The sequence below is a fragment of the Salmo salar genome, chromosome ssa16, assembly GCF_905237065.1.
Source record: "Salmo salar chromosome ssa16, Ssal_v3.1, whole genome shotgun sequence".
In the NCBI taxonomy this organism is placed as follows: Eukaryota; Metazoa; Chordata; class Actinopteri; order Salmoniformes; family Salmonidae; genus Salmo; species Salmo salar.
Genome location: NC_059457.1, coordinates 92,793,076 through 92,803,075, shown reverse-complemented (window position 1 = coordinate 92,803,075; position 10,000 = coordinate 92,793,076). Strand labels below are relative to the sequence as shown.

General features: G+C 50.7%; 1 protein-coding gene across 1 annotated transcript in view; it reads left to right on the top strand.

Moving 5' to 3' along the window:
* The first annotated feature begins 4,933 nt into the window (after positions 1–4,933).
* The window catches only part of LOC106574997 (protocadherin-9), a 5,889-nt gene continuing 822 nt past the window's right edge, over positions 4,934–10,000 (top strand). Inside the window, exons 1-2 of the mRNA XM_014151127.2 lie at positions 4,934–5,795; positions 6,518–10,000. The exon at positions 6,518–10,000 is cut by the window's right edge and continues 822 nt beyond it. Coding sequence (XP_014006602.2) covers positions 6,678–9,776 — 3,099 coding nt within the window. The 5' untranslated portion in view covers positions 4,934–5,795; positions 6,518–6,677 and the 3' untranslated portion in view covers positions 9,777–10,000. The remainder of the gene's footprint in view (positions 5,796–6,517) is intronic.

The following is a 10,000-nucleotide window of genomic DNA, read 5'->3' as shown; positions in this document are numbered from 1 at the left end:
GAGGGCAACCAGTGGGTCCACCTCCTCTATACCACCCACCTGGTAGTTTGGTGGATGGGACTACCTGCTCTCTGTAACCTAGAGGACAACCAGTGGGTCCATCTCCTCTATACCATGTTTCTTGTAGGATGACAATGTGTGTATTTCCAAATGTATTTGATGAAGTCTGGGATGAAATAGTAAAATATTTGTGTTCCTTAGTGTCTAGCGTTGTTTCTGTATGGTTTAGGCCTCGGACCCACTACAGTAGCTGAGAATGTTAAGCATTTGATACATACCTCTTACAATCAAAGCAAATTAAATTAAATTATATTCGTCACATGCGTTGAATGCAACAGGTGTAAACCTTACAGTGAAATGGTTATTTACAAGACCTTAACCAACAGAATGGGGCTTGGGGGGTTCATTAGTGTGGGGGGGGTTGGTCCTGTTGCTCTGCTTACAGCCTGGTTCATTAGTGTGGGGGGGTTGGTCCTGTTGCTCTGCTTACAGCCTGGTTCATTAGTGTGGGGGGTTGGTCCTGTTGCTCTGCTTACAGCCTGGTTCATTAGTGGGGGGGGGTCCTGTTGCTCTGCTTACAGCCTGGTTCATTAGTGGGGGGGGTCCTGTTGCTCTGCTTACAGCCTGGTTCATTAGTGTGGGGGGTGGTCCTGTTGCTCTGCTTACAGCCTGGTTCATTAGTGTGGGGGGGGTCCTGTTGCTCTGCTTACAGCCTGGTTCATTAGTGTGGGGGGGTTGGTCCTGTTGCTCTGCTTACAGCCTGGTTCATTAGTGTGGGGGGGTTGGTCCTGTTGCTCTGCTTACAGCCTGGTTCATTAGTGTGGGGGGTCGGTCCTGTTGCTCTGCTTACAGCCTGGTTCATTAGTGTGGGGGGGTTGGTCCTGTTGCTCTGCTTACAGCCTGGTTCATTAGTGGTGGGGGGGTCCTGTTGCTCTGCTTACAGCCTGGTTCATTAGTGTGGGGGGGTTGGTCCTGTTGCTCTGCTTACAGCCTGGTTCATTAGTGTGGGGGGGGTTGGTCCTGTTGCTCTGCTTACAGCCTGGTTCATTAGTGTGGGGGGGGTTGGTCCTGTTGCTCTGCTTACAGCCTGGTTCATTAGTGTGGGGGTTGGTCCTGTTGCTCTGCTTACAGCCTGGTTCATTAGTGGTGGGGGGGTTGGTCCTGTTGCTCTGCTTACAGCCTGGTTCATTAGTGTGGGGGTTGGTCCTGTTGCTCTGCTTACAGCCTGGTTCATTAGTGTGGGGGGGTGGTCCTGTTGCTCTGCTTACAGCCTGGTTCATTAGTGGGGGGGGGGTGGTCCTGTTGCTCTGCTTACAGCCTGGTTCATTAGTGTGGGGGGTTGGTCCTGTTGCTCTGCTTACAGCCTGGTTCATTAGTGTGGGGGGGGTTGGTCCTGTTGCTCTGCTTACAGCCTGGTTCATTAGTGTGGGGGGTTGGTCCTGTTGCTCTGCTTACAGCCTGGTTCATTAGTGTGGGGGGGGTTGGTCCTGTTGCTCTGCTTACAGCCTGGTTCATTAGTGTGGGGGGGGTTGGTCCTGTTGCTCTGCTTAGGGGTGGGGTTGGATGGGGGTGGGGGGTGGGGGTTAGGGCTGGTTGGGGTGGTGGTTAGGGCTGGTTGGGGTGGGGTTAGGGCTGGTTGGGGTGGGGATGGATGGGGGTGGGTAAGGTTGAGGTGAGGATTTGGCTGGTTGGAGTGGTCTCAGTAGGTTGGGTGTTAGGGCTGGTTGTGGTTGTGGTGGTCTGGGCTGGTTGTGGTGGTCTGGGCTGGTTGTGGTGGTCTGGGCTGGTTGTGGTGGTCTGGGCTGGTTGTGGTTGTGGTGGTCTGGGCTGGTTGTGGTGGTCTGGGCTGGTTGTGGGGGTCTGGGCTGGTTGTGGTTGTGGTGGTCTGGGCTGGTTGTGGTGGTCTGGGCTGGTTGGGGTGGTGGTGGTCTGGGCTGGTTGTGGTGGTCTGTGCTGGTGGTGGTGGTCTGGGCTGGTGGTGGTGGTCTGGGCTGGTGGTGGTGGTGGTGGTCTGGGCTGGTTGTGGTTGTGGTGGTCTGGGCTGGTGGTGGTGGTCTGGGCTGGTTGTGGTGGTCTGGGCTGGTTGTGGTTGTGGTGGTCTGGGCTGGTTTTGGTGGTCTGGGCTGGTTGTGGTTGTGGTGGTCTGAGGATGGTTGTGGTTGTGGTGGTCTGGGCTGGTTGTGGTGGTCTGGGCTGGTTGTGGTGGTCTGGGCTGGTTGTGGGGGTCTGGGCTGGTTGGGGTGGTCTGGGCTGGTTGGGTTGAGGATGGTTTGGGTGGTCTGGGCTGGTTGGGGTTTGGGTGGTCTGGGCTGGATGTGGTGATCTGGGCTGGTTGTGGTTGTGGTGGTCTGGGCTGGTTGGGGTGGTCTGGGCTGGTTGTGGTTGTGGTGGTCTGGGCTGGTTGGGGTTGTGGTGGTCTGGGCTGGTTGTGGTTGTGGTGGTCTGGGCTGGTTGTGGTTGTGGTGGTCTGGGCTGGTTGTGGTTGTGGTGGTCTGGGCTGGTTGTGGTTGTGGTGGTCTGGGCTGGTTGTGGTGGTCTGGGCTGGTTGTGGTGGTCTGGGCTGGTTGTGGGTCTGGGCTGGTTGTGGTGGTCTGGGCTGGTTGTGGTGGTCTGGGCTGGTTGTGGTGGTCTGGGCTGGTTGTTGTTGTGGTGGTCTGGGCTGGTTGTGGTGGTCTGGGCTGGTTGGGTGGTGGTCTGGGCTGGTGGTGGTGGTCTGGGCTGGTGGTGGTGGTCTGGGCTGGTTGTGGTGGTCTGGGCTGGTTGTGGTGGTCTGGGCTGGTGTGGTGGTCTGGGCTGGTTGTGGGGTCTGGGCTGGTTGTGGTGGTCTGGGCTGGTTGTGGTGGTCTGGGCTGGTTGTGGTGGTCTGGGCTGGTTGTGGTGGTCTGGGCTGGTTGTGGTGGTCTGGGCTGGTTGTGGTTGTGGTGGTCTGGGCTGGTGGTGGTGGTCTGGGCTGGTTGTGGGGGTCTGGGCTGGTTGTGGTGGTCTGGGCTGGTTGTGGTGGTCTGGGCTGGTTGTGGTTGTGGTGGTCTGGGCTGGTTGTGGTGGTCTGGGCTGGTTGTGGTGGTCTGGGCTGGTGGTGGTGGTCTGGGCTGGTGGTGGTGGTCTGGGCTGGTTGTGGTGGTCTGGGCTGGTTGTGGTGTGTGGTGGTGGTGGTGGTCTGGGCTGGTTGTGGTGGTCTGGGCTTGTGGTTGTGGTGGTCTGGGCTGGTTGTGGTGGTCTGGGCTGGTTGTGGTTGTGGTAGTCTGGGCTGGTTGTGGTGTTCTGGGCTGGTTGTGGTTGTGGTGGGGGTGGTCTGGGCTGGTTGTGGTGGTCTGGGCTGGTTGTGGTGGTGGTGGTCTGGGCTGGTTGTGGTTGTGGTGGTGGTGGTGGTCTGGGCTGGTTGTGGTGGGGGTGAGGTTGTGGCTGGTGATGCTGTGGTCTGGAAAAAGCACTCTCTCTCTCTCTCTCTCTTGGCAGAAACATGTCATCTACTATTTAGCACAAAGAAGGTGTTGTTCACCAAAGGGTGGATGAGAGACATACTTTACTTATTAAATTACCACATGAATATGTGTGTGAAATACAGAGTGCTGTGGTCATCGACTCAACAGGCATTTCACCACGACAACCTCTAGATGGTAGTGTTTACCGTAAAACACACTGGTGACGAACTACTGCTGCTGCAAGACCGTGTCCAACACACAGTCACTCTCTCTCTCTCTCTCTCTCTCTCTCTCTCTCTCTCTCCTTCTTTCTTTCTCTCTTTCTCTCTCTCTCCCTCTCTCTCCTTCTTTCTTTCTTTCTCTCCCTCTCTCTCTCTCTCTCTCCCTCTCTCTCTCTCTCTTTCTCTCTCTCTCTCTCTCTCTCTTTCTTGCTTTCTTTCTCTCTCTCTCTCTCTCTCTCTCTCTCTCTCTCTCTCTTCTTTCTCTCTCTCTCTGTCTCTCTCTCTTTTTCTTTCTCTCCTTCTTTCTCTCTCTCTCTCTCTCCTTCTTTCTTTATTTCTCTCCCTCTCTCTCCCTCTCTCTATCTCCTTCTTTCTCTCTCTCTCTCTCTCTCTCTCTCTCTCTCTCTCCCTCTTTCTCTCTCTCTCTCTTTTTTTCTGTCTCTCTCTCTCTCTGTCAGATCAGAGGAACTCACACAGATGGGTGTAAAATAGGAGTAGGAAATAGCTAACTGCATTCAAATTCAGGAATGACAAGTCATAAATCAATATTTCTAACACCTTTAGATGTGTAAATTCTCTTCTGATAGTTTATTTATTTCTCACACTGAAAGAAGCTAAATACCAATTCCAAAGGGATTTGTTACTGTTTATAAAGAGACGTCAGGTAACATTGGGATTGTTTAATGTAATAAAGCTATCAGGCAAGTATTGATTAACTCTGTAATAGCCTGGTATCCCTAGCGGACAAATGACTTGACCTATTACACCAATGATATTGTGTTAATAATCATTAATACTTAACCTGGAATATAACTTCAGCTGATCAGTGATATGTCATACGTTCACTTCTATAAAGCCTATTGCTCTATTTCATGGAGTCTAGGCTATTTTAACTGCTGTGGCCATGTGTAACTGACAAATCATATGCACAAGGTTGGTCTCCTCTGTTCCTTGTTTAATGATACTATAATAAACATCCCTATAAAGCTCTCATTTCACGGATATCGAACGGAAAGTCTTGAGATAATAATAACAACAGTAAGTTGGTGCAGTGAATGAATCGTCTCAAGCCTGGGAGCATCTCCGCAGCCTGCAGCAATCTCACCAACACTTTCATCAGTCTGGTCGTGGTGCCTGGTAACCGATGTAACGGACGTTCCTCTCGACCAATCAGATCTATTTTCGGATCCCCCCTCCATCAGCGAACCTGTAATAGAGAGGGGCGTCCAATGAGGAGGGTTCGGAGGTGGCGACGTGTTATACTTCACCCCCTATGGGTTTATTCAGAGTTAGTGCAAGATATTCCGTTCTACGAGAGAGTGAAAGGGAAAAGCGCTACTCACCATTCCACACCGTCATAGCACCGAATGGACTTGATACGGGCTATCACGGATTCAATTAGATGCGTTCCAAAGACTGTGAATATTTTTTATTTCTGATATTTGTTCTATTTTGTTTTTTTGGAACACGAAAGGAGGCGCAATTTCAATGGAGAACCTCAATGAAGTTGACACATGCTGGGACAAGCAAGCCGTGTGTGTTATGGTATCAGTGGGCGCTTTCAGCTAAACAGTTAGCAAGCCAAGCTGACTATTTTACTGTAGGCTACCACCGGCACAAAAAAAATAAAAATAAAAAATAAATACGACTGATATTGGAGCTACCGGTGATGCAGAATGACTTCATGGTCCGAGGAACCCGCCGCTCGCCACTGATCAGCTGGTTTTGTTTGTGAGAAGAGGAGAATCAGCTGCAGTCCACATTATATGACCGACTGAACGGGAGCGTCAACGCTTTTCATGTAAAAGTTCAATGGCAAAAAACGAACTGTGAAAACGTTTAGAAATATAATTCATTTTGTGTCTCTCCTCGCCAGCGCTGTCTTTTCCTTCCCTCACAGTCAAACTCTGCCTGTTATATCAGGAGAACCAAAAGGCATTGCGCTTCACAGACTTGGACTTGAAGAAATCTAAAGGCTGTGATCAATACCGATATCTTACTAACCGGAGTAAAAAACAGGATATTCCAACTCTGAATAGGATTTGTATCGAATCGGAGAGGAGGTTACTATGCACAACCGCAATTTTGGGCATCAGAAGAAAACGCATTCCAATTATCTCACGCACTAAAGAGGATTTTATTTTGGATAACGGTAAGAATATTCAGACCGCACTATTAATGGTATACATTTAAAAAATATATATATATTTATTGTTGCTGCCTATTTACAACGGTTAAATAATGGTTAAATTTCATCCTTTGAAATTCAAACACAGGGTATTTTGATTCGATTCTACATCCTATTTAATCACAATAATTGAAGCGTAATGTAATGTCGCTGCCTGTAGCTCTCAGAAGTTACAACGGCGAAGTGCTTATAGAGGCGTTGAGGAACCGTTATGGGCATAATGTATTAACGACTGGGGGGAGAAGAGGGCTAAGTCACAGACTTGAATGGCTGCTTGAAGCTTGCTGCAGTATTATATTATCCTAAGGGATGTAACGGATGTAACGGAAAATAAGTGTCGAGGAGCCAACTAGAAGAGGAGATGGGTAAATGGTAGATTACAACAATTCAGATATATTGAAGTTAAGTTCATGTTAAATTCATTAATCAAGGACACTGAGATGCCATGTGTTTGAGATTAGATTTTGTTGTTTTTATTTTGTAGCACCATACCACCTTTGCTGTAGTATTATGTAGTATTGTAGTATTATGATCAAATTTAGGATATTTATGGAGTGATGTAATGGTGGATATTTCAGATTGATTTTACACAATCTATCTAAGCACCAACCCTAAAAGTGTGAGCAACCCCCCCGATCTGGGGTTTACTGAAATAATTCTAATGCAACTCATTTATCTATTCATAGGGTTGTCCGTGTGTGGAAACTGCCCTTCTTCAAATGCAAGATTTCACCAATCCCTCACTCTGACATTCAACATTGCATTGAAAGAAGAAGAAGAAAAAGAAGAAGCGTTTAAAGTCCGCAAGACAGGGTGGAACACTGTAACCACAGGACCGTTGTTACCATGGATCTAACAGATTTTTACTTATTGGCTGCTCTTGTTGCCTGTTTTTGGATGGACCCTTCTATAGCCCAGGAACTGATCTATCCTATTAGAGAGGAACTGCAGGAAAACGTTCTCATTGGAAACATACCAAAGGACCTGAACGTCTCCCATACAAACGCTGCTACCGGAGCTAGCGCTAATCTAGTCTACAGGCTGGTGTCTAAAGCCGGCGACAACCCTCTGCTCAGAGTCCAGAGCAGCACGGGAGAGATATTTACAACCTCCAATCGTATTGACAGGGAGAGGCTCTGTCCCGGCCCCTCGTTCGAGGAGAACGAATGCTCCTTCGAAATCGAGGTGGTGATTTTACCCAACGACTACTTTAGATTGATAAAGATTAAGATCGTAGTCAAGGACACCAACGATAACGCTCCAATGTTCCCGTCTCCCGTCATCAACATCTCCATCCCGGAGAATACGCTGATCAACAGTCGTTTCGCCATCCCTTCCGCCACCGACCCCGACACAGGCCCCAACAGTGTACACAAGTACCAGCTGGTGAACGGGCAAAGCGCCTTCGGGTTGGACATCGTGGAGACGCCCGAGGGGGAGAAGTGGCCGCAGCTCATCGTTCAGCAGAACCTGGACAGGGAGCAGAAGGATACGTACGTCATGAAGATCAAGGTGGAGGACGGAGGCACGCCACAGAAATCCAGCACCGCCATCCTCCAAGTCACCGTCACAGACGTTAATGATAACAAGCCGGTGTTCAAGGAGAACCAGATCGAGGTCCACATACCGGAGAACTCGCCTATAGGGACGTCCGTAGTCCAGCTACAGGCTACGGACGCAGACGTCGGGGCGAATGCCGAAATCAAATACATGTTCGGGACACAGGTGTCCCCAGCTACCAAGAGACTATTTGCTTTAAACAGCACCACTGGCCTTATAACCCTACAGCGGCCCCTCGATAGAGAGGAGACCGCCATACACAAGTTATCTGTGTTAGCGAGCGACGGCAGCTCCAGCCCGGCCAGAGCTACCATAACTATAAACGTGACGGACGTGAACGACAATCCACCAAACATTGATCTGCGATATATCATCAGTCCAATAAACGGCACTGTGTTCCTCTCAGAGAAAGACCCAATCAACACCAAGATAGCTTTGATCACCGTGTCGGACAAGGACACGGATGTCAATGGCAAAGTCATCTGTTTCATCGAGAAGGACGTCCCCTTTCACCTCAAAGCGGTGTACGACAACCAGTATTTACTAGAGACATCGGCGCTGCTCGACTTCGAGGGGACCAAAGAGTACAACTTCAAAATCATAGCCTCCGACTCCGGCAAGCCGAGCTTGAACCAGACAGCGTTGGTAAGGGTGAGGCTGGAGGATGAAAATGACAACTCGCCGATCTTCACCCAACCTGTCATCGAGCTGGCTGTCATGGAGAACAACAAACGCGATCTCTTCCTCACGACTCTCAGCGCCACCGACGAGGACAGCGGGAAAAACGCGGAGATCGTCTACCAGCTGGGCCCTAACGCCTCGTTCTTCGACCTGGACCGTAAAACCGGTGTCCTCACGGCCTCCCGGGTGTTCGATCGTGAGGACCAGGATCGGTTCCTCTTCACGGTAACGGCTCGAGACAACGGGACGCCTCCACTCCAGAGCCAGGCGGCAGTCATCGTGACAGTACTCGATGAAAACGACAACAGCCCCAAGTTCACCCACAACCACTTCCAGTTCTTTGTGTCAGAGAACCTGCCCAAGTACAGCACGGTGGGGGTGATAACCGTCACAGACTCAGACGCCGGGGAAAATGCCGCGGTCACGCTTTCGATACTCAGCGACAACGAGAACTTTATCCTAGACCCGTACTCTGGAGTAATAAAGTCCAACGTATCCTTTGACCGGGAGCAGCAGAGCTCCTACACCTTCGACGTCCGGGCGGTGGATAGCGGGCGGCCGCCATGTTCCTCGGCCGCCAAGGTGACCATCAATGTCATCGACGTAAACGACAACACCCCCATCGTCATCTACCCTCCTTCCAACACCTCCTTCAAACTGGTCCCCCTCTCGTCCATCCCTGGGTCGGTAGTGGCCGAAGTCTTTGCTGTGGACGGTGACACAGGGATGAACGCAGAGCTCAAGTACACCATCGTTAGTGGCAACAACAAAGGTCTGTTCCGGATCGACCCTGTGACAGGAAATATCACCCTGGAGGAGAAGCCTGCTATCTCCGACATCGGCCTCCATCGGCTGGTCGTGAACATTAGCGACCTAGGCTACCCTAAGTCCCTGCACACCCTAGTGCTGGTGTTCCTCTACGTGAACGACACGGTCGGCAACGCCACATTTATCTACGACCTCATTCGACGCACCATGGAGACGCCCCTGGATAGGAACATCGGGGAGAGCAGTGAGACCTACCAGAGCGGAGACTATCTAACCATCATGATCGCCATCGTAGCCGGGGCGATGGTGGTGATTGTGGTGATCTTCGTGACAGTCCTGGTGCGCTGCCGTCACACCTCGCGGTTCAAGGCGGCCCAGAGAAAGAAGCAGGGCGCCGAGTGGATGTCTCCCAACCAGGAGAACAAGCAGAACAAGAAGAAGAAGCGTAAGAAAAGGAAGTCGCCTAAAAGCTCCCTCCTGAACTTTGTCACCATCGAGGAGAACAAGCCGGATGACCCGGCTCATGAGCCCATCAACGGCAACATCAGCCTGCCTGCCGAGCTGGAGGAGCAAGGCATCGGTCGCTTTGACTGGAACGCTGCTCCTACCACCACCTTCAAGCCCTCCAGTCCAGACCTAGCACGGCACTACAAGTCCGCTTCTCCGCAGTCCGCGTTTCACCTCAAAGCGGACACGCCGGTCTCCGTGAAGAAACACCACATGATTCAGGAGCTCCCTCTGGACAACACCTTCGTAGGGGGCTGTGATACTCTCTCCAAGAGATCCTCCACTAGTTCAGACCACTTCAGTGCCTCGGAGTGCAGTTCCCAGGGAGGATTCAAGACTAAGGGATCCGTACTCCCGTCCAGACAGGTAAAAGATAACTTTTACTGGTCTATAAGTACTGCATATAACTGCCCGGTCCAACAGTGCTGAGGTCCCTTCTATACTATACACTATAGCTGACTTGGTCTTAACGTACACATAAACACCAATGAGAAAGGAGGGAAGCACCCCCCCCCCCCACTATAAGTCCCACTATAAGTCCCACTGTACCTTTTAAAAACCAAAAAAAGAAAAACACATTTAATGAATTAATGTATGACATGTGGTTAGCTATGGACTGGAGAAGAAAAAAAACACATGCATACTTTTCATTT